This window comes from Lemur catta, chromosome 20, assembly GCF_020740605.2.
Source record: "Lemur catta isolate mLemCat1 chromosome 20, mLemCat1.pri, whole genome shotgun sequence".
NCBI lineage: Eukaryota > Metazoa > Chordata > Mammalia > Primates > Lemuridae > Lemur > Lemur catta.
In genome coordinates this window covers 3,535,962-3,561,885 of record NC_059147.1, presented here as the reverse complement: position 1 = coordinate 3,561,885, position 25,924 = coordinate 3,535,962, and the positions used below count along the sequence as shown (strand labels likewise).

General features: G+C 34.5%; 1 protein-coding gene across 2 annotated transcripts in view; it reads left to right on the top strand.

Moving 5' to 3' along the window:
* ITFG1 (integrin alpha FG-GAP repeat containing 1) overlaps positions 1 to 25,924 on the top strand; it is a 279,045-nt gene that overhangs the window by 105,231 nt on the left and 147,890 nt on the right. For both annotated transcript variants that reach the window (XM_045533358.1, XM_045533359.1), the window contains exon 9: positions 25,641 to 25,735. In XM_045533358.1, coding sequence (XP_045389314.1) covers positions 25,641 to 25,735 — 95 coding nt within the window. The remainder of the gene's footprint in view (positions 1 to 25,640; positions 25,736 to 25,924) is intronic.

The window sequence follows — 25,924 nt, the reverse complement described above, 5'->3', positions numbered from 1 at the left end:
CCAACCCTTGTGCATTTTCTTCTTCATCCTCAGGGATGCCTGTGATTCTTATGTTAGGCCTCTTCACATAATCCCACATTTCTTGTAGGCTTTGCTCATTCTTCTTCTTTCTCTTCTCTATCTCTGTGACTGACTTGTGTAATTGAAACGTGTTGTCTTCAATCTCTGAGAATCTTTCTTCTACCTGATCTAACCTATTCTTAAGGCTTTACACTGTGTTCTGTCATTCCTTGTATGAATTTTTCATTTCCAGTAGTTCCTTTTGATTATTCTTTAATATTTCCTTTTCTTTAGTGAATTTTTCAGTTATTTCCTGCATTGTTTTAGTGGTTTCTTTGTGTTAGGTTTCCATTTGATCTTGCATTTCTTTGAGCTTCCTTACAATCAATCCATGTTCAAAATTCTTCATCTGTCATTTCAATATTCTGATTTGGGTTTGTATCCTTTGCTAGGGGGCTAGTATTCCCTTTTTTTGGTGGTGTCCTTTTGCTTTGATTCTTCATACTTCCAGAGTTCTTTTGCTGATTCCTTCTCATCTGGAGCACCTGTTGCTTCTTAGTTTCGGATTTTCTTTTGTTTAGATAACCACATGCCCCAGTTTAATCTCTGAGCCAGTAAGTGGTCCTTGTGGGCAAGAATCGTCCGCACCTTGTATGATCGGTCAGTAAAGGCAGCAAAAGGGCATACAAATTGACCTCCATGTCATTAGGTGGCACTTGCTAGAAGGAACAAACTATAATGTTGTTTTAGGGTCCTGTGACCAGCTCTAGTTCCTAGGGAGAAGCTCTCTAATGCCACAGGTGGTGGGTGCGGCCCTGGACCTTCCAGGTGTGTTCTTATTCTCTACCTCAGCAAGGGCAGGTAGGGGCATGAGGCTGGGTGGGGCTGGGTTGGGTGCACCTGCCCTCAAGCTCCTCAAATGCTTTTAGCAGGGGTCAAAGGTCTTCTTGCCTCTGGGCAAAGCTGTCAGAGGGGCTGAAGTGGCCCTGTCAACCAGAAAGTTCTGCGTATGAAGGTGCGGCTGTCTGACACTGGCAGTCAGGCTGGCTGGAGCAGGCCTATTGAAGGATGTAATTGGTATTTTGATAAGGATTATGTTGAATCTGTAGATCATTTTGAGTAGTATAGACATTTAACTTTATTCTTCTAATCCATGAACTCAGGATATCTTTCTTTTTATTTTTGTTCTCTTCATTTCTTTCGTACTTTTCGTACTTTCAATGTTTCATACTTTTTTTTTATAAACACCTTTCACCTCCCTGGTTAAATTTATTCCTAGATTCCTAGCTTTTTTTTTTTTTTTTCTGGTAGCTGTTGTAAATGGCATTGTTTTCTTTCTTTTTCAGATAGTTTACTGTTAGAATATAGAAATGCTACTGATTTTTATGTCATGATTTTGTATCCTGTACCTTCACTGACTTCGTTCATTAGTTCTTACGGGTTTTTTGGTGGAGTCTTTAAGGTTAGTTGTATATAAGATTATGTCATTTGCAAACAAGGACAATTTGACTTCTTCCTTTCCAATTTGGATGCCTTTTTTTTTTTTTTTAAATCTTTTTCTTGATTGCTCTGGCTAGGACTTCCAGTACTATGTTCAATAGAAGTGTTGAAAATGGACATCCTTGTCTTATTTCAGATCATAGAGGAAAAGCTTTCTGCTTTTCCCTGTTCAATATGCTAGCTGTGGTTTAGTCATGTTACTTTTATTGTGTTTAGGTACATACCTTCTATGCCCAATTTGTTGAGAGTTTTTAGCATGAAAGGATGTTGAATTCTGTCAAATACATTTTGTCCATTGAAATGGTTATATGGTTTTTGTCTTTCATTCTGTTGTGATGAGTCACATATGACTTGTGCATGTTGAACCATTCTTGTATTCCTGGGATGAATCCCACTTTATCATGGTGAATGATCTTTTTAATGTGCTGTTGAATTTGGTTTGGCAGTATTTCATTGAGGATTTTTGCATCTATGTTCATCAGAGGCATTGGCCTATAGTTTTCTTTTCTTGTTCTGTCTTTATCTGATTTTAATATCAGAGTAATTCTATCTTTGTAGAATTAATTTAGAAGCATTCCTTCTTCATTTTTCTTTAATAGTTTGAAAAGAATTAGTATTAGTTCTTCTTTAAATGTTGGTAGAATTCAGCAGTGAAGCCTAGACTTTTCTTTGGAATGGGAGGCTTTTTATTACTGATTTAATGTCATTATTCATTATTGATCTGTTCAGATTATCTATTTCTTCTTGAGTTAATCTTGGTAGGTTGTATGTATCCAGGAATTTATCCATTTCTTCTAGATTTTCCAATTTGTTAGCATGTAGTTGTCCATAATAATCTCTTATGATCCTTTGTATTTCTGTGCCATCAGTGGTAATAGCTACTTTTTGACCACTGATTTTGTCTTTTCTCTTAGTCTAACTAAAGGTCTGTTGATTTTCTTTATCTTTTAAAAAAAAAAACCAACCCTTATTTTAATTGATCTTTTGTACTTTTTTATTTTAATAGATTTATGGGGTACAGAATTTATTTGTTGCATGGATAAATTATATAGTGATGCAGTCTGGGCTTTTAGTGTACTCGTCACCTGAATAGTGTACATTGTACCCAATAGGTAATTTTTCATCCGATTTGTTTTTTTTTTAGTCTCTATTTCATTTACTTCTGCTGTGATCTTTATTATTCTTTTTTTCTACTAATTTTGGAATTAACTTGTTCTTGTTTTTCTAGTTCGTTAAGGTAAAACATTAGGTTTTTTATTTGAGATCTTTCTTCTTTTTTGATGTAGATGTTTATTTTTATAAATGTCCCTCTGAGTACTACTATTACTGTGACCCATAGGTTTTATGTTGTGTTACCACTTGCATTTGTCTCTAGAAATTTTTTAATGTCTTTTTTAATTTTTTCATTTACTATTTCTTCTTGAGGAGCATATTGCTTAATTTCCAGGTATGTATATAGTTTTCCAATTTCCTCCTGTTATTGATTTGCAGTTTTGTATCATTGTGGTCAAAAGCAATACTTGATATGATTTTGACTATTTAAAATTTGTTAAAACTTATTTTTTAGCCTGCCATGTGATCTATCCTGGAGAATGCTCTATATGCACTAGATAAGAATGCTACATTTGGATAGAAAGTTCTGTACATGTCTGTTAGGTCCATTTTGTCTAAAGTGCAGTTCACTTCCAGTATTTCCTTGTTAATTTTCTGTCTTGTTGATTTGTCCATTGTTGGAAGTAAAGTATGGAAGTCTCCTACTATAATTGAATTGCTATCTGTTTATTCCTACATGTCCATTAATATTTTCTTTATGTATTTAGGTTCTCTGATGTTGGGTGCATGTGCAGTCATACACTGCATAGTGCCATTTCAGTTACAATGGCCCACGTACACAATGGTGGTCCCATAAGATTATAAAACCCTATTTTTACTGTACCTTTTCTATGTTTAGATACACAGATACTTGCCATTATATTACAGTTGCCTACAGCATTTAGTACAGTAACATGCTGCACCGATTTGTAGCTTAGGAGCAATAAGCTATACCATATAGCCTAGATATATACTAGACTATACAGTCTAGGTTTGTGTAAAGACACTCTACGATGTTCTCACAACAATGAAATTGCCTAACAACATGTTTCTCAGAATATATGCCTGTCATTAAGCAATGCATGACTATATATATTTACAATGATTGTGTTTTCTTAATGAATTGAAACCCTTTATCATTAAATAATGACCTTGTCTCTTTTGACAGTTTTTGTCTTCAAGTGTATTTTATCTGATATTAGTGTAAAGTCATTCCACTGTAAAATTTCTAAGTACATGTAATAGGGCATTTCCTACAAATCAGCTTGATCTCCCTTTGATTTTCACTTTTCCCCCTACTGTTATATACAATTTTACAGCCACATGTCAGTATTTTATAGTCCATTCTGAGGTTCTAACTTCTAAATTGTGAGTCATTTTGTGGGACCTGTATCTCTCTTATCCAAACAGATTCTTTCTTAAACATTTAGTAATAAATATTTAATATTTCTTTATGTCCTCTCCCAGTTTACATTTTTTAATCAAGAATTTTGTTGGCTTCATAGTGAGTTCTTTTTTGTATTTTCTTTTGTGATTTAGGAGTCTGCTTTTGAAGTATCTGATTATATCTGTCATGTATGTCAGTTAATTGTCCTACTTCTCAAATTTCTTATAGTCTTTCAAAATAAGCTCCTAGTATTAAAACAATGGCATTATTTATAATGATAAGTGAAGTTAGCTGAGAATAGAAATTTTACATTAAATATAGTATATATTTCATTTTAAATTTATTACCATGACCTATAACAATTAGTACTATTTTGCTAAGGTAAGATTTATCCTAGGCTTTAGATTCACATAGATCCAAATTCCAGCTCTGGGTAATTATTCAAATTCCCTAAGAAACTATTTCCTCATGTATACTATGAGGTTATAACTGGTAGTTTGTGGTAAATATAAAATGAAAGTGTATTTTAGGCTGTTTAGTACCTTCTACATAGAACATGCTGAATAAATGTGAGCTGCAATATTAATAGAATATTTCAGATCATTTACTTATAGTTTAATATCCTCCTTTTTCAATATATTCTTCAAAAGATACAAGAGAGGGAAGGAGTTCCTACTACAAAATTCTTTCATTACAGCCTTTCTGCTTTCCCTCTGCTACTCCGAGAACATCTACTTAAAATTTTTCATCCTCGTTGCTACTGCCTGACCCTGAAGCTACGAAGTCCCATTGAGTCTTGCCTCTTTCATATCTCCTAAAACTGTCCTTCCCCATTCATACTTCTTTAATTCATCTCTCTCCTGGCTACTGAAAGATTATTGATCTCCCTGACTCTAATTATGTGATTCTCCAATCCGTTCTCCATGCACCATGTGAATATACCATTTCGTGTACTATGTCTACACGAAATAAATCTGAAATCCTCAAAATCCTTTAATAGCTCCTTGTGCGCTTAGGTTAAACTTCAAAGTACTCACTCTGGAGTACCTTTTAGATCTGTCATCTCTTTACTTATTTATAAGACTTTACAGACATGCTGATCTATGTGAAGTTCTTCAAATATATCATACTCCTTTTTTCTATTTTACTTCCAGGCCTTTATGTGTGTTATTTCCTTTGACTGCAGTCCCCTTCCTCCTCTTTCACCCACTTAGTCCTTATTCATCTTTCAGATCTTTAATAGTAGTTGTTTTTACCAACACTGAGCATAGTACCTGACATATTTTAGGCTCTCTGGAAGTGTTTGCTGATTGAATGAATAAACTGTTTAGTTGATTGCTTAGATAATTATGTCTGCTTGAATTTCAAATTCAAGTGACTTGCTGATTCCTTTTGACTCCTTTTGTGCATTTCTTTTTTTTTTTTTGTCAGTCTTAGTAAAGGTTCATCAATTATTTTCAATGTTTTCAAATTGTTTTTCTATCCTGTATTTTATTTATCTCCATTTAGTTTTATTTATTTTTTTCTTTTCCTTGCTTTGGACTTGGCTTGTTTCTCATGGTGTAAACAGGTTCTTGATTTGAGATCGTCATTCATTTTTAATATAAGCATTTACAACTATAAATTCACCTCAGAGTACTGCCTTTGCTGCATCTCATAATTCTGGGTATGTTTGTTGTATTTTCATTGTCATTTGTCTCTTAATTATGTTCTAACTTCCTTAATGATTCTTCTTTGACCCATTGGTTGTTTAAAATGTGTTACTTAATTTTTATATATTTGTGAATATTCCTGTTTTTCTTCTGGTATTGCTTTCTGGCTTCATTCCACTGTGATCAGAGAATGTGCTCTGTTTTTAGGTGCATGCATGATTACAATTGTTGTATCTTCTTGGTCAATTGTCCCTTTAATCAATATATCATTTCCTTTTTTGTCTCTCATTACAGTCTTTGACTTAAACTTTATTTGGTCTAATATTAATATAGCCTCTCCGGCTCATTTTAGTTACCATTTGCATAGAATATCTTTTTCCATTCTTTCAACTTATTTCTGTTTTTGAATGTAGAATCTCTTGTAGACAACATACAGTTGGACCTTTTTTTAAAAAAGCCATCCTGCCAATCTCTGCCTTTTGTTTGGGGAGTTTAAGCTATGTACATTTAAAATGGTTACTGATAAGGAAGGGTTTTCTTCTGCCATTTTGCTATTTGTTTTCTATATGTCTTCTAGCTTTTTTGGTCCCTGGTTTCTTCCTCCCTTTATGTTTAGTTGATTGGTAGTGAATGGTTTTGGTTCTTTTCTCATTTCCTTTTGTGTATATGCTGTATATATTTTTTGTGTGTGGTTGCCTTGGGTATTACACTTTACAACCTAAAGTTATAGCCTTCTAATTTGAATTGAAACCAACTTAACATTATAACATACAAAAGCTCTGCTACTGTATAGCTCTGTTCCCCACTTTATGTTATTGTTGTCCCAGAGTACTTCCTTATATAATTTGTGCCCAATAGCATGCATGTATAATTTTATACATTTGTTCTTTAAATCATATAGAAAATAAAAAGTGGTGTTATAAACAAATAATACAATGATCCTGGTTTTTATATTTACCCAGGTATATACCTTCACCAATAATGACTTTCCTTCCTACGGCTTCAGGTTACTAGGTAGTGTCCCTTCATTTCCTGAAGGATTCCCTTTAGCATTTCTCATAGAGCAGATCTATGAAATCACATAGTAACAAACTCCTTCAACCTTTGTTTATGTGGGAATGTCTTAATTTTGCCCTTATTTTTGAAGGAGAGTTTTGCTGGAAATAAAATTTCTCTTTGAATGTGTTTTTCTTTGAGTGCTCTAAATATGTCATCCCACTGACTTCTGGCCTCTCTGATTTCTGATGAGAAATTATCTATTAATCTTTTTAAGTACCCTTCTAACGAATTGCTTTTCTCGTGCTTCTTTCAAGATTTTCTTTTTCTCTTTGACTTTCAGCAGTTTTAATATTAACATAATTTGTCTTGGTATGGGTCTCTTTAAGAACATCCTATATAGAGTTTGTTGAGCTTCTTGGATTTAAAGATTCATGTCTTTCCTCAGATTTGACTATTATTCCTTGAGATGTTCCTTCTGTATCTCATTCTCTTCTGTCACCTGCATAATGCATATGAGGTCCACTTTATGGGGTCCCATGTGTCCCTTATGCTCTGTTTACTTTTCTTTATCCTTTTGTTTTGTTTTGTTTTGTTTTGTTTTTGCTCCTCACACTTGATAATGTCAATTATCCTATCTTCAGGTTCACTAATTGTGAACTTCTTCCTGCTCAAATATGCTATTGAACCTCCACCCTTCTAGTGAACTTTTCATTTCAGTTATTGTAGTTTTCAGCTCCCAAATATCTTGTTTGGTTTCTTTTTATAATCGCATTATTGATAGTCTCATTTTGTTCATATATCATTTTCTTGATTTCCATTAGTTCGTTATCCATGTTTTCTTTAGTCCTTTGAACATATCTCAGATAGTTGTTTTAAAGTCTTAGTCTAGTAAATCTAATGTTTGGGCTTCCTCCAGGACTTTCTGTCAATTAATTTTATTTCTTTGAATGGGCTATACTTGTTTTCTTCTTTTTATGCATTGTGATTTTTGTTGCTATAAAGTTGACACTTGAATATTATTTTGTGGTAATTCTGAAAATCAGATTTTCACCCTTTCTCAGGGTTTGGTAGTTTATTCATTGTTTGCAGTAGTCCATTTGTTAAGTAATTTTCCAAACTGTCTTAAGAAAGACTGTATTCCTTGTTATGTATGGTCACTGAAATCTCTGTTCCTTTAGTTTGTATTCAGCTTATGTTTGAGGGAGATTTCCTTGAATACCAGGAGCTAAAAACAAGAAATACAAACAATAACCATCTCTCCCAGTCTTTGGAGATTGGCTCTGTGCTAGGGCACTCTTTCAACACTTGTGCTGAGGCTTGCATTGAGTCTAGGGAGCCGCCCACGGTGAAAACTCAAGGTCCTCTCAGCTCATTTCTGAGGATGTATCTTTCCCTGGACATGCATTTGGCTTTCTGAATCTCTCTCACAACATACATACATGAATATTTCTTTCTTCTTTCATAATTAAGATTGTATTGGTTGGGTTGAGGATCAGTACACAAATGTTTCAATTTGTACACAATTCTTAACATATGTACCAAAAATCTAATAAGTCATTTATTGTGATTCATTTTAAAACAGTTTTTTTCCAATGACTTTTGAGCTTAAAATGTGGAGGCAAGCTTTCCTTGTTGGATAAGTACCAGTATCTTAAGTGTAGATAAGCTATCCTAATTTCTTAAAGAATCTCCCTCAGCTTTCATTCTAGTGCCTTAGATGGCCAAATCCATAATCTTTTGCCTCAGGCATCTGCAGGCTTTGAAGTGTTTTTGAGCAACATCTGCTAGTTTTCAGGCCTGAGTTCCAGGTTAGCCAGAGAGAGACAAACACCATCTTTCAGATAGTCCCTAGATTGGTTAGAACAGATATACACAATAATTGCTAAATACAGTCTGCTCTATTTCATCAAAATCCAGGGACTAGGCCGGGTGCGGTAGCTCACGCCTGTAATCCTAGCACTCTGGGAGGCCAAGGCGGGTAGATCGCTTGAGGTCAGGAGTTTGAGACCAGCCTGAGCAAGAGCGAGACCCCGTCTCTACTAAAAATAGAAAGAAATTATCTGGCCAACTAAAAATATATAGAGAAAAAAAATTAGGCAGGCGTGGTGACGCATGCCTGTAGTCCCAGCTACTCAGGAGGCTGAGGCAGGAGGATCGCTTCAGCCCAGGAGTTTGAGGTTGCTGTGAGCTAGGCTGACGCCACAGCACTCACTCTAGCCCGGGCAACAAAGCGAGACTCTGTCCCAAGAAAAAAAAAGAAAGAAAGAAAAAATCCAGGGACTGCTTTCACTGCTTCAGCACTGCTACCATGCCAGAGAAGGGTAGGACGAGGGCAATTAAAAATGTTATAAAGTTGTCCTGCCATTTTCAAGTTGCCTTTTTTTTTTTTCTTGATTCAGCTTTTGGTTGATTTCTGGCCATGCACAGTGGCTCACACCTGTAATCCTAGCACTTTGGGAGGCTGAGGCAGGAGGATTACTTGAGGCAAGGAGTTCGAGACCAACCTGGGCAACATAGTGAGATATCCATCTCTACAAAAAATAGAAAAATTAGCCAGGGACAGTGGCGCACACCTGTAGTCCCAGGTACTCAGGAGGCTGAGGCAGGAGGATCACTTCAGCCTAGGAATTTGAAGTTACGGTAAGCTATGATGACACAACTGCACTCTTGCCCAGGCAACAGAGGGAGACCCTGTCTTAAAAAAAAAGAAAAAAAGCATTTGCTTGATTTCTGTCAACCTTTGACTGTTTTTCAGACTTCTCACTAAGTGGTTTATGACAATTTTGGTTTGTTTTTTTTCTGTGTATCTGTGAGGGAACCAGAGCCTAAAGCTGCCTACTCTACCATTTTGCTGACATCACTTGATCTACTTGTTGTCTCTGTAGTTTTGCCTATTCTATAAATTTTATATAAATGGAATCTGTACAATATTTCTGGCTTCTTTTTTTTTTTTTTTTTTTTTTTTTGAGACAGAGTGTCACTTTGTTGCCCGGGCTAGAGTGAGTGCCGTGGCATCAGCCTAGCTCACAGCAACCTCAGACTCCTGGGCTTAAGCGATCCTACTGCCTCAGCCTCCCGGGTAGCTGGGACTACAGGCATGAGCCACCATGCCCGGCTAATTTTTTTGTATATATATTTTTTAGTTGGCCAGATAATTTCTTTCTATTTTTAGTAGAGACGGGGGTCTCACTCTTGCTCAGGCTGGTCTCGAACTCCTGACCTCGAGCGATCCACCCGCCTCGGCCTCCCAGAGTGCTAGGATTACAGGCGTGAGCCACCGCGCCCGGCCCGGCTTCTTTAATTAGTATCATGTTTCTAAGGTTCATTCATATTGTAATATATATTAGTAATTTATTTCTTTATATTGCTGAGTGGTATTCCATCGTGTGAGTGTACGGTGTTTTATTTATCTGTGACTCATTGATGGACATATTAGATTATTTCCAGTTTGGGGCTATTATAAATAATACTGCTTTGAACATTTGCTGAAAGACTTTGTGCAGATGTATGATTTCATTTTTCTTCGGTAATAACTAGTACTGGAATTATGAGATCTGTATGGTAAGTGTATGCTTAACTTTTTATGAAGCTGTTAAACTGTTTTCCAAAGTGGCTATACCATGTTATTACTAATATCAGCATATGAGGGTTTTACTTTCTGTACATCCTTGTCAACAGGTAGTATTGTCTTTTTTTTATTGTAACCATTCTATTGGGTGCATTGTGGTAGCTTATGCCTTTTATTTGCATTCCCTTATGACTGATGATACTGAGCATCTTTTTATGTGTTTATTTGCCATTTGTAGATTTTCTGTGGTAAAATTTTTAATCCTTTGCCCATGTTTAAATAATTCATTGTGTGTCATTTTATTAACTTGTGGGACTTCTTTGTATGTTCTCAATACAAAGCCTATATCAAAGGTATAATTTGCAAATCTTTTCTCTCAGTCTATGGCTTACCTTTTCATTTTCCTAATAGTTTCTTTTTTTTTTTTTTTTTGAGACAGAGTCTCACTTTGTTGCCCGGGCTAGAGTGAGTGCCGTGGCGTCAGCCTAGCTCACAGCAACCTCAAACTCCTGGGCTTAAGCGATCCTACTGCCTCAGCCTCCCGGGTAGCTGGGACTACAGGCATGTGCCACCATGCCCGGCTAATTTTTTGTATATATATTTTAGTTGGTCAGATAATTTCTTTCTATTTTTAGTAGAGACGGGGTCTCGCTCTTGCTCAGGCTGGTCTCGAACTCCTGAGCTCAAACGATCTGCCCGCCTCGGCCTCCCAGAGTGCTAGGATTACAGGTATGAGCCACTGCGGCCGGCCTAACAGCAGAAATATTTAATTTTCATGAAGTCAGCTTATCAAATTTTGCTTTTATTCATCATGTTTTTGGTATCATATCTAAGAAATCTTTACCTAATAACCCAGGGACAGAAAGATTTTTTCCTGTTTTCTTCTTTAAGTTTTCTAATTTTAGTTCTTTAAGTCTATAATCTATTTTGCATTAATTTTAAGTAAGTTTTTAATAGTTATGTTATCAAAACCTTAATCTGGATTAAAAGAAAAATATTTTTCTCAATTTAAAACACTATGTTATTTAGAGTATTTTCTAAGCATATTGTTTGCATGTATGGAGAGTAATATTATAAAATGGGACATCTCTGAGAAATTAGAGTAATATTAATTGATGATTATTTGCTGTATCTTAGAGTGAGGAAGAAGCAGCAGGAATTTCTTGAATGTCAAAAGTTGAAATTACATAGACCCAAGTGTCAGCATTGTAATCCAGCTGACACTTCTTTGTCCTTGTAAAGATGTATATTTTGCCCAGATGCAGGACTTCAACCAAGCCACGAGTTACAGACCAAAACAAAAAATCTCAGAAAGTACTGCTCTAAGATTTTTTTTTAAGATTCATTACTCATAGATTTAAGTGTTTGTTTAATATAGAATGAAATGTATTTTTTGTAACCATAACTCATCAAACAAGGAAATAACATCATTTATCAAGGAACTAAGAAAGAATATATTCTCTTTAATATATTTAAGAGATGTTTTTTGAATGGGAGTAATATTAGTGGATTTTATTGTACTTTGCAAAAATCAGTGATTAACCAAATCAACAGGAACATGATTAAAAGCTTTTAAGCTGTGTGTCAAATAGTATTGTGGATGTCTAAATTAATAAGACACTATTTCATGTACAGAGAAGTCATGCAGATATGGATATTACAAACTTGTTGAATTTTGAAATCTCAGTTCAATCCATTGTACTTTTCAAGGCTTAATATTGTTTAGTAAATACTTAGTGATGAAGATTATATTTGCTTTCCTATTTGAAGACCAATCCCTTAAAGCAAGCCAGGGGGTCTCTTGCCCACTCTGTTTGTTTTGTGGATTAGAAAACCAACCATAGGGAACTACATCAATTCGCCTGTGGTCCTAAAGCCAGATAATTCTCGGGATGAATCCCTTACTGACTTTATGAACTTATGAAAGTTACTTGACCATTTATATTGTGGTTAATACTGTGCTAATATACTTCACTAAATGAAAAATTTTAGAATGAATATTCAGTTTTCCTATTCTTAAACTGATCAACTCAAAATAAGATAAAAAGTCATATGTAAGGATGTATTCTCCAGTACTGGCCTTTCCTTTCAATCCAGAGAAAAGCCATATTTTTCAGCTGTTTGCTAGGTCTCTGGTTCTGGATGAACCCTTCAGAAATACTTGTCAGTTTTAGGAAGGAAAGGAGACAGCCATGGGTAATGAACTTAGACAGACTTGAGTTATAATTCCACTTTTGCCTGCTGCTTGTTGACTTTTTGCCTAAGTGATTAATATCACAAAGCATCAATGTCCTCTATAAAATGAGAATGATACTATTTGCTTCGTGGGTTTTATCAGAATTAAATATGATAGTACATATAAAAGAACCTCTACTAGGACTTAATAGATGCTCAGGTATTATCAGCTCCCTTCCTCTACCCCAGGATATACCATACCCGTCGTGTGTATTGGAATAGAAAAAAATTCAGAGCCACAGCCTTAGGCCCTGTACATTTATTGAAATTGAGACAAATGCATATCTAGATGTCTTCTCCCCTTTTTTTCCTTCTGTAATTAATTCGGTGCTTATGAACAAAATTAAAGTTTGTTTCTAAGTGTGATAACAAATGATGTTTAAATTATTTCATAGATGACTAACCCCTTAAATTACTTTAGTACCTTTGAATAAACTGCCACTCTAATGCAGAAGGTATTTGGAAAGCCTGTCATTAATATCCTGATGTTGTGCAGTGACTTAATACCTAACAAATTGAATAATTACTGATTCTGGCCATTCCTAAATAGAGCTTGCATGGTTGAAGGAACATGTGACTGGAGTCAAGTCTTGGCTGTCCCTTTCTGTGTGATCCCAGACAAACCATTTAACCTTTCTGGGCCTCAATTTTCTCATCTGTAAAATGATGGAGGTAAAGGACATAATTTCTATGGCCTTTATAGCTTTAACAGGTATAATTTGAAATCAGTGACAAATTAATTTAGTCAAAGCTGATTATTATATTCTCTTGACTGATTATTTAAAGTGATTGATAATTAGGAAAATATGAATAAAATATGTGGGAACAAAACACCAGTGTTAGAAAGGATCTTTATACTTCTTATTAGGTAGAACATTTTACTTTTAGTGGCCATGAAATGCTTGCGGAGGTCACGGCTGCCATAAAATTATTTGTGCACTTGCTTTTGAACTTAGCAACTTTATAATGTTTGGTTCCCTGTTTGTCCTTTGAAAAGGATGTATAATAAAGATTTTAATCTTGAAAATGTATATCTTGTGAAACCCATGGAATATCATTGTTAACAGCTGTTTATTTCACCAACCTCCACCCTTCTGAAATAAAGTTCACAGGCACCAGTAAAATAAGAATTTAGCCAGAGTGTGAAAAAGGCAACACTGGTTCAGACATTCCATACATAAAAATCTTTCATTAATATTATAAGAGAAGAAACAAACTTCTTAAAGATGAGGCGCTTTGACCTGAGAGTTTGATATCCTAATACTTTTAGGTATTTGAAAAGATTACATGTTTGGTTGTTTCATAGCTGACCTAAAATATCTGTAAGTGGAAAGTATAATTACAAATTTGAAGGGAATTAAAGATGTTTATCTTCTGAGTAAAATACTAATTAGTTCATTGATTGTACAACCAAATGACAATACTTTTCTCATAGAAATTTCAAAATTAGCATGACCAGAGTGTTCTTTTATTATTCAAAAGCATATTTCAAATTATTCTATATATTTCTGAAATTTGTCCTTTTTTTATACTTTTAAGCTAGCCTACGTTTATTTAGAATATTGCCAGTTATAAATGGATTTTGAAGATGAATCTCCCAAAGTTAGATATTTCAAGGAAAGATGAGTATAGGCAGAAGTTTTAGAATAACCTTTATTAGCAATTATTATCAATGTCCATTTTAATGGGAGCCATTTTCATCCATCGTTGGAGGCCACACTCTTATGTGCTCCAGAAGAAACTAAAAGTCTACAGCCCATCCCTGCTTCTTCAGAGAGTGCTGACTCTCGGCTCATGTAAAAGCAACTATCTTTGACATTGTGTTGTCAACATTTGACATCTTTGAATATTCATCATCCTAACAGTAACTCGCATTTATTAAGCTCTTATATGCCAAGGACTGTGCAGAGGGCCGTGGCTGAGAATATAGGCCCTTGAGACAGGCTGCCTGAGTTTGTGTTCTGGCTCTGCCTCTAACTCTGTGGTCATGGACAAGGTACCTCTTGCTACCTCTGTTCCTTCTTGTGTTAAATGGAGGTTATAGTATAGGATAATAACATAATGGGAGTTATTATGAAGATTAAAGGAGTTAATGCATATATGAAACATAACTGTTTCACACATAGAAAACACTGAATGTTTACTAGTGTCATCATTATCATCATCATTTAATCTTTATAAGAAAATGTTTGGGTATTATGCATTTTACATATAAAGAAAATGAGGCTAAGAAATGATAAATAACCTGCCCAGGGTCACACTGCTAGCGAATGATAGCTGAGATTTGAACTCAGGTCCTTGTGATGCACCTAAGCCCATGCTCGTAAATTAGATTGTGACTTCAGTGGAAGTGGACTACCAGTACCATTTTAGAATGTTATGTATGGAATCTGACCTTCTCATTTGGGGATGAAAAAACTGAGCACCTTAGTAACAGAACAGTCCTAAAAGCAAAATCTTTCCCATTGTCCTTTCTACTACCCCCAGGCATGTCTGCATTTCTTAAGAATTCTTTGGAATAGCTTTAATCGTAGGAATTTTGATTCTCATCTTCTTCCCAAATATAAAATACTAGATTGTTGGCATTTAATTAAAGGTTTTGAGTGTAAAGATTTCATTTTTAAATGAACTAATTTTACTTATACTGTCATTTTATGCTTGCTCATGCTTATCAAGACAAGAGTTTGAACCATTCTGCTACCCTTTTGCTTAACTGTGGACTTTTATGTTTAAATACATTTCTGTTCTTTTGATCTTAAGCCTTATTTTGGATGCAAGATTGTATTGATGGAAAGAGACTAGCAGCCTCCTTTCCCTACCCTGTGCGGTGATTGTGAATAAATGTATAAAGGAAAAAATAGGATTTTGTTTCAGTTTCATATTTGTTTATTTTTAGAATTCAGATTATGTATTTGAGCCAGCTGGTAATTTGTCATAATAGGTTACTGTGTTAGTAGGAGTAGAGATCACTGAAAGAAAAAATATAATCTCCTTCATTTAAATGAGCCAGTCTTAAAATGACCCCCTTACCCTCACACACAGCATTTCCTTCCTCTTATATTGAGAGAACTCAGAAATAGACCAAGTAATACTCTTTAAGGATCACTTTTCTCGGTGAAAAATAAGGATGTTTAAAGTAAGCTAATCAGTTATCTAACAATAGAATACACTTAAGCCTTTTTCCGCTATTTTACCAACAAGGTAAATGTATGTAGGAAATTTAACACATGTAAATCCTTCTTCTCAGCTATCACATTTACTCCAAATTTTAAACAACATATGATTTGATTTTTAAAGATATACTCAAAAATTTTAAAGCAAAAATGTTAATAGGAATATTTCTCTTCATTTTATATGATACATGAACATTATAGAAAAAAATTTACTATATATGTGCATAGTTAAATAAACATGTTTGTTTTTGGTAAGAAACGCTAAAAGATTGAAATTTCAGGGCACATTTTATAATTCATATAAAATAATAACCGTAGAGTTTTGGATTTAATTGTAAGAATCTTAAGAATAATCTAATCCAACCCTCCACTCCGTATTCTCTGCTAACCTTCACAAACTAAAATAAATAAGGTTACTGCCATTTAGAATGTTTAGGAGATATTTCCATTATCGTATACTGCGGTGACCGAAGGGGAACTGGTTCTCAGTCCACCCCCAGTACTACTACCCCACTCACCGAGATAATCAGCTTTTACCTCTGTTCACATATTGGAGAGAACAGAGGAAGCTCAGAATAGAAGTAGAATAGGTCATGACTTTGCTTTTTAAAATTCTGAGTTAGGAAAAATATCATCAGGGCATAGTAGTTGTCTTAGTCCATTTTCTGTCGCTTATAGCAGAATACCTGAAATTGGGTAATTTATGAAGAAAAGAAATTTATTTCTTACAGTCATGGAGGCTGAGAAGTCTAAGATTGATCAGCTGCATCTGATAAGAGCCTTCTTACTCTTGGGGTTTCTACAGAGTCCTGAGGTGACACAGGGAATCACATGGCCGGGGGCTGAGCGTGCTAATGCGCTGGGTCTGGTCTCTTGCTTTTCTTATAAACCCACAAGTTCCTCTCCCATGATAACCCATTAATTTGTTAACCCATTAATTGATTAATCCATGACTAATTGATTAAAGCCCTCATGAATGGATTAATCTTCATATGGGTAAGTTTCAGCATGAGTTTTGGAGGGAACAAATATTCAAGCAATAACAGTAGTCAAAGAACCAGTATATTCAACGAAACAGAAAAGAATCAGCAAATAAGTATCCATGAGACATTGCTGAAGCCTGACAGGGGATTTAAATGACAAGGAAAAATATTTTAGCATTTCAATCAGAACAATAAAGAGAATGGTTTATCTCAGACCTTGACAAGAGAAAAACATCATCATGAAAGGCCTGTCTCATGGCCAAGTATTCACAAAGCCTAAACTTAGATTAAATACAACATGATGACCATAGTTAATAGTAATGTGTAGTACTCTTGAAAATTAGTAAGAGAGTAAGTAGACTTTGTGTTCTCAACACACACAAAAATGTTACGTATGTGAGGTAATGCATATGCTAATTAGCTTGATTTAGCATTTCACTATGTATGCATATTTCAGAATATCATGTCGTAGACCATAAATATGTAAATTTTTATTTATCAGTTAAAATAAATAAGTTTTTTTTTAAAAACTTACATTAAGTAAATTTAGTTAACTTTCTGTATCTTTAGTCCAACTTCACACTTTCTAGCATTACCATGTTTGATAGTGACCAGTAGCATCTTAAAGAAGTAGCTTTTCTGTTCTGATCCTGTTAATATTCTTTGACAGTATGTATTTCTTATCACTGAAATTCTATGAAAGCCCAGGCACTTTGTAGACTTGTCTTCAGGCACATAGGTACATTAACGGTATATTTAGGCCAGGAACGGTGGCTCATCCCTGTAAATCCCAGCACTTTGGAAGGCCAAAGTGGGAGGATCACTTGAGGCCAGGAGTTTGAGGCCAGCCTGGGCAGCATAATAAGACACCATCTACACACACACACACACACACACACACAGAGAAATTAGCCAGGTGTAGTGGTGTGTGCCTGTAGTCCTAGCTATTTGGGAGGCTGAGGTAGAAGGATCACTTGAGCCTAGGAGTTCAAGGCTGTAGTGAGTTATGATCACGCTACCGCATTCCAGCCTAGGTGACAGAGTGAGACCCTATCTTTAAAAAAAATTTTTAATGCTATATTTATGTGAGCATAACTTAAAAGTCACTGTGTATACTATTTAACATTTGAAACAGAGTAGGTAAACACATGTACATATTCATAATTCTGTCATTTGAATATTTTTAAGAAATTATGTTTATTCCTTCCATATACTGTTGGTTAATAGGATCCTCTTTTTTTTTGCTCGTTGATATAGAACTTGTTTCACACTGTCATAGTTTGGTTTATGCACACTTAAAAAATAAATGTAAATATTTTTATGCATGCCATCTATTTTTTATGTTATTTGTCAATTATTTAAATATTCTTAATTTGTTCCTAAAAATATCTAATATCTAAGCTGATTAATATAATAATTTTTGTATCATATTTGGTATTTTTTTTTAAGAGATGGGATCTTGCTATGTTGTCCAGGTTGGAATGCACTGGCTATTCACAGGTACAATCATCGCACACTACAGCCTCAAATTCCTGGGCTTAAGGGGCCCTCCTGCCTCAGCCTCACAAGTAACTGGGACTACAGGTGTGCACCACTGTACGCAACTCAGTGTATTTTTATGTGAATAATTTCTCTTATGTTAATGATGTGCTCTTCTGAAAAATATAAAGTGATATCCCATATGTTAAGATATTTCAGTGGAAGTAAAATGGAAATGGATTTTTGGTAATTGTTTTAATGTCAGTATTGTATTGCTAGCTTTATGTTAATAATGAATCACAAAAAATGTTTTATATGTGAATGTTTATATGTGAATAAATTATCTCTCTTGACAACTGTGATGGGAAAGCTACTATTTCTACCTATATTCTGGGTCTATTTGAGCAAGAGGTACAGTTTTAGAAACCCTGTATAAAAATCTTCCAGCCCTGGGTCCCAATATAAAAGTTAAAGCCATGAATTTTATTTAAACTTTCTACCATTAGTCATGTCACTTATAGTATTTATATCTCATGTATGCTACCGTCATCCGTGAGTAAATTTTCCAGGTGTTGGAAGGAGACATTTTCACTTATTCCCCATTTGAGCTGTTGTGCCGTGTTCTAATCTGTAATCAAAAAATCACTGATTTATTGTTGTTATTGAACTTAGCATTCCAGATTATAGATTGAAGTATTTAGCCATCTACCTACAATTTTTTCTCCATCTATGGAGTAACATTTGTCAAATTCTAAATTATTACTTTCATTTTTTATGTCTGTTTTAATTACCATGACTGGAAGCATTGCAGTGAGTCCTTGAAGTCCTGAGGAAAAAAAACTCTTCTGTCCTTCCAAGAGTTACACACTTTTTTACTCTATTGCCTACCTACTAAGCACAGTACATTACTGTCCGAAATACAAATACACAGTATCCTACAGTGATAAGGGGGGATGTGTAGGGATAACATATTCCTTTATGTTTGCTTACGCTTTACAATTTTTCCCAAATTCTTTCTTCCACAGTTAATACTCACAGTGACCCCATGTGGTTACCAACTTATGTTCCTGTCAATTATTTTTCAGATAAAGAGAAATAATACAAAAGAGATTGAGTTTCTTTGCTAAAAACTATATATCATTCAATAATTGGTGTGGAACAAATGGATATCCATGTGTAAAAATTACAGTAGAATGATAATTCACATTTTATACCAAAATAAATTTCAGATGAATCTAAGACTTAACAGTAAAAATAATACCCAAAAGTACTGGAAGAAAACAGAATGGGGTCAGAAAACAGGAAGTTATAACTGTGGAGTGGAAAGGCCTTTATAAATTGTAAGCAAAGCCTAGAAGCCATGAAAGAAAACCTTAATAAATCACAGGCAAAGAATATTTTTCTTAGTATGAAAAGGACTCCTACAGATTAGCAGGTAAAAGACGAAGAACACCATTCATAAGAAAAATTTAAGCCACAGTGAGGTACCATTTTCACTTGTCAGATTGGCAAAAATTAAAACATTGGTTAATTCAGGTACCAGTGCAACCTCTCTAGCAGTAATGCTCAAAGTTTAGTCCAAAGTAAGAACCTCTATAGGGGGTTGGTGTCTTCAACTCTTTCGGGGGGTATACAAAGTGAAAACTATTTTTACAATAATACTAAGATATTATTTGCCTTTTCACAGTGTTGACATTTATACTAATGAGGCAGAAGCAATGGTGGGTAAAGCCCCTTGCAGTTTAGCACAAATCAAAGCAGTGGCTTTAACCTCATTAGCATTCTTTGTGTTCTTCACCACCATACATTCACAATATTAAAATGAAAGAGGAGGAGGAGGAGGAAGGAAATAAACGATCAGTTTCACTTAATAGTAATATTTTTGTTGAACCAGCAAAAATAATAATTTTACTAAATCTCAACTCTTTATAGTATTCTTTGTGGGGAAATAAGAACTATGTAGAAGAAGACACTTCTGCACACCAAGTATTACGATTGTGTTGATGAAATGCACTGGTGCAATTGAGTTGCAAGCTAAACTAGCCACTTTTATTTTATACCATTTTTTTACTTGAAAGAACAGCTGACAAACTATGTTTAGTCAGATTTGTGTGTTTGATAGATGTTTCCTCTAAAATGAGCAAGGCAAGTTTGTCACATCAAGAAAACAACTGACAAGATTTGGTGCCAATGACAAAATTTGAGCTTTCAAACAAAACCTGGAATTTTGGAAAACTTCTATCTGCTAATGAGCTGATAGTTTCCCAATAACTAAAGACTCTTATGATAAGATTGTAGTGATATTAACAAATGTAAATTTTTGGTATTGTGTAATGAAGTATATCAACATTTGGAAGAGCCACATAACTCAGTAAACCAGTATTTTCCAAATGATTATGTGCGATTTTACAAAGTCATGCATTTTACATGACTTCATGGATGGTTTTAAAGCATCCCTTCAAAGTGCAAGATAAACCAATGGATTTTAATGAACAGGGTGTGGAAAGTTCATTGATAGAGCTATAGATTCTTCGTTGCAAGTAACCTTTAAGAAATTATTACTTGCTAAGTTTCGTGGTGGTATGGAAGAATAGCTAGAGTTATCTGAAAAGGCTATTAAAATAATTCTTCTAACTACATATTTTTATATTTGTTAACCAAAACAACATATCACAACAAATTGCATATAAAATCTGTATGAAAATTTGATACTATTTTCTGTTAAGCCAGATAGTGAAGGCTGACAATTATATTCTTTTTTCAAAAAGCTTTTTGTTTTGAAAAATAATTACTTATCATGAAAATGTGTTCATATGTAATATATTTATGGTTGTTATTCTAACTTAATAAATATTTAACTATTTTTCAGTCTTAATTTTTAATACCATAAATAGCCATTGATAAAACCTACAGAAAGCTTTTTGGGGTAATCAGTTTTTAAGAGTATTAAAAACTTTGAGAATTACTTTTCTCTGGAGATTAAAATTTAAGTTTTGATTTCATGTAACAACTGAAGTAGTGATTTCCATTTTAAGAATCTATACTATATAGTTTCACAAAGGTGAGATTATACAGAGTTATTCATTGTTGGATTGTTTGGATTACCAAAAGATTGAGAACAACACAGTGTTCATCAACAGGGTGCACATCAACATCACATCACAGTGCACATCAACAGAGACTCCATTATATTGAGATACATCTACACAATGCAATATTATATTATATATAAGGCAGATATAAATTCACCATTATGAAACCATCTCAGAGATATATTAAATCAGAAATTGAGGGTGCCAAAAAGTGTGTAGAGGACACTACTATTGGTGCAAAATTATATATAGCATGTGTCTATGCAAAGACTGTCTTGTGAAAGGATACACAAGAAACTGCTACAGTGCTTGCCTCTGGAGGAGAGGAGGGGACAAGAGCAGGAGGAAGACATTTTTTACAAACTGAACACCTCTTGAATAGTTTTGGGGAAAAAAAAGGCTGTTCCTGTTCCAAAAAAAGATAATGTTTTTTAAAAATTATGTTTTAGTTTCTCCCTTAAGATGGCATGGCTAATTATTCACTATTGGGAGCTAAACCAACTTAAAAATCCAAATCTAACTGATCCTGATTTTACCTTCTTTCCATTACATTAAAATCTCCACACACTCTTACAGAGTTGCAAGACATTTGCTATGTATAGCTGTATGTGTTTTGTTGCCATAGTGAGTTGACCTACCTAAGAGACTCAAGAATATGCAGAAGATATCCTGGAATTCCAAGAGGCTGGAGCAAAGTTCCTAACTAAGGGATACAGACTGAGTCCTAAAGGGTAGTGAATTTGATTAACAAAAAAAGAATTTATTATAAATGGAAAAACATGATCAAGACATTAGAAGTAGGGATACGCATCGCACCCTCTGGCATCATTGGGAGACCAGTGTAGATACCTTAGAGCCTGTGTTCCCAAACCTTACCACGTATCCAAATCAGCTGGAGGACCTATGAAAACATAGGTTGCTGGGCCTCCCAGCTCAGAGGTTCTGACTGATTAGGTCTGGGCAGGAGCCTAAGAATTTACGGGTTTAACAAGTTCCCAGGTGATTCAGAGGTTGCAGGACCACATTTTAAGAACCACTACATTATTGGAACAGTAACCTGGGGCCAGAACAATGAGTTGTAATTTGCTTAAGCAATACCACAGGTTAGTTAACTTCATTAGACTGAAGATATTAAGAGGATAAAAGGTGTTTAAGAGGATAAGTGATATATTATGACCTTTTTTTGTGTGTGTACCTTTTTTCCCTACTTAATTAAAAACAGAAAAATTATTATACAAAAATTGATATAATCCATTTTTATAAGAACAATAACATTAATTTACCGTGCTCTTGATTTTAAAATTAAAATTTTTCTGTAAATCACTTTTGAATTGTTAAATTTATCTCCATAAAATTATTTGTATGTTTTAGAGAAGAATTTCATTTGAAGTTTGGCTAAGGTTAGCATCAAAGGAAGTTAGCATGTGTTTGCTCTTTAGTCCTGGGTGATCAGTCATACAAAAGGTCAGTTTTTCACACTGGATTTTATAAGTATAAGTAAATCAAAATGCCATTCCTTCTGTTACATTTTCTAGTGAGTCTTTGAGAAGGATTTTAGCCTTCAAGAAAAGGAGATATATACTTCACCGAAGTTCTGAGGAGAAGGCAGTCAGAGTTACAAATCTGGGGACTTCTGTAAGGACTGTGTGCCAGGCTCACAGACCGCTTCTCCATCAGCAGGACTTGCTTCATAGTCTGCTCACAAGGGACATTGTTTCTCTGAGAATTTGCTTAAATTAATTCTCATTCCTAGCCTTGTGACTCTGATTTTTCCCATGTGAAAGCTGCTTTCTGAAAGGAGGCATAATAAGATATTAAAATACAGAAGATTCCTGCAGTGGGAGATAAAAAAGATATGCAGATTAGAAAAGACAAAAAAGACTATGGAAAGATTCTAAATTAAAGGAGGCTAGTAAGTAATAACTGAGTGTAATTTCTATTCCTAACCTGGATCCTGTGCTGCAGGGACAAAAATGTTATACAGGGCATCGTTAGGTCAATGGACAAAATTGGAGTATAGATAATACATTAGATAAAGGCATTATATTTGTGTGAATTGTGAATTAACTCTATTGAGGATACATAATATCTCTATTCCTAGGGAATACACACTGACATATTTAAGGGAAAAGAGCCATAACGTATGTACTTATATACATGGTTCAGAAAAAAATTTATTTCATAGAGAGAAAGGGCATAGATGAGAAAACAAATGGGTTAAAATGTTAACAAGAGGCAAATCTGGTTAAAGGCTTCACAGGTCCTCCTTATACTATTACTGCAACTTCTGTTATTGCAAGTTACTACCAAATAAAAAGCTTTTTAAAAAGCAGAAAAGTGAAACATGTAAAAGTTTAAAATTTGTTTCCTTTAAGACAGCAGATTTCCTTTGGGCTCAAAATTGAACTCTCAGAAAGCATTTCTAATGCTTCTCTTGTGCACTTTCAGTTAGCACAGGGAGCATATTCCGTGAATATTCTGTGAGTTCTAGATTTCTGTGAACATGTCTATAAAATATTGCTGATAATTTATACTAAAATGCATAATTGTGCTGTCATCACGTTAGATATATATTTATTAGATAGTTATTTGCCAGAACATTTCATAAAATATTGGCTAGTTCATGGTCAAAATACACATAGGAAATTTGAAACTACTGGGAAGAGAGAGGAACTACGGGAAAAGAAGAGTGAAAATAAAATTCTAATTTGAGTATTTTCCCATTGGGGTGAATATGAAGGGCAAAGACTTAGTACTGTTCTTCTAATTGGTCCCCATTAACTTACAGTAGAATGGTTTGGTTTTTATGAAGTTTGTGGTATTATTTGATATTTAATTTATAAATAACATTTTTTATTTAGTTCTTTCTTACTTGGCTAACTCTCTTTTATTTATTTTTTTAACCATGGTGTATGTTTATCTAATCAGAAAGCCTTCTCTTTTCCAAGTATTCCTGCTGAAGTTGTATCCCTATCTCTAAACTTCTTTAATTCCAAGCAGTTCAAATCTATATATTGTCAAATCACAGATGTTCTCTATACTTTTTATTTTTAATTCAACTGTTTTATTTAATGCTGTGCTCATCTAAGTAAGGATTTATTATCACAAATACTAATCATGGTCATAAATAATTAAATCATGAAATTAAATGAGAGAAATCAATTTTTCCATTTGCTGTGCCTTTTTACTTTTCCCTACAGGGGTCAGCTTCCATTGGCTAGATTTTCACCCCAGTCAGCCTTAAAATTCATTTTGTTCCTTTGGAATACACTATTGGAGACTTGATGAGCTTGTCATAGTAATATAGCTCTCATAATATGTAAACCTATACAGTAAAGGATATTTCTTTAATAATTACTCGTTATTTTTTCAGACAGTGTCTCACTCTATTGCCCAGGCTACAGTACAGTGGTGTCATCATAGCTCATTGCAACCTCAAACTCCTAGGCTCAAGCCCAGCCTACATTAGCCTCCCAACTAGCTGGGAGTACAGGCACATGCCACCAAGCCCAAGAGATGGGGTCTCTCCATGTTGCTTAGGCTGGTCTCAAACTCCTGGCTTCAAGCAATCTTCCCACTTCGGCCTCCCAAAGTATTAAGATTATAGGCGTAAGCCACTGTTCCCAGCCTAATGATAATTTTTTTTTAATTTCCTTCTAAGTGTGAAATTAAATGATCTAATAAACCATAGCAAATAAATCAGTAATTAAAGCAACACAAAATCAGGCTCCAAATTTTAAAGCTAAGTAATTACTCTCTTGTGAATGTCCACGTAAAGAGATTTAGCTTGGGGACGCCAGAATCTGTGAACCCTAAAAGGTGGGGGACACCAGCTAGGAAGGAGCACTAGAGGAGCAACCTCCAGGTCCCTCAGTAACCTCCCCTCTACAGATGTTTGCAGAATAGTGGGCAGCTCTGTAAAAACCAGTCAGTTGTAAAGGACATCTGTATTCCCTTCATTTGCTTTTTTATTGATAAAAATTTATTGGTACTTTTTAGAAGCCAGAGTGCTAAGAGGTTTATAACTCTTGGATAAAGTTCATGCTGAATAAAAGGTACTTAAAACCATGTATAATGATAAGAGTCTCACATTTAAAAGATGCTGTATAATAATGGATTGCTATTGACATGCTTATTTTTCTCCTGTGGCAGCAATGATAATTATGTGAATAAGTCAAAGCTACATTTTTTAAAATTGATGATTTTTAACATTAAGGCCTGAAATTGGGTCTTTTTCCAACAGTGAATAAATGTTTAACCACAGAAAAGTTTGCAGTTTAAAATAAGACACAGTTCAGATAATAGGTAGCAAGGGCCAGAGCGATTTTTAATTGAATCATATTCATTATAAACCCACGTGTCAAATTCTTCAGTTTTATCTAGATTGATGTAGACTTTGAACAAATAGAAAATTGAATCTGCCATACAAGAACACTTTATTTTGTGGCTATTAATGGACTCTTGAAGTTTCTTTTGACAGATGGAGATGGATACATGGACCACTTACTACCAGGGTGTGAAGATAAAAACTGCCTGAAAAGCACCATCTACTTAGTGAGATCTGGGACAAAGCAGGTATATCAGCTTTTTCTTTTAATGTAAACAGAGTTATTTGCTTGAAAGAAATCTTCAAGGGTTAGAAAAGATATCTGAAAAATCAGAGAGAAGCCCAAATTAAGTTGTTGATGTCTTCATTTTAACATCATAAAATACATTTAAATCTATTTTGTGTTGTTTATTGAGAGGAAGGGTACTATTTTAATC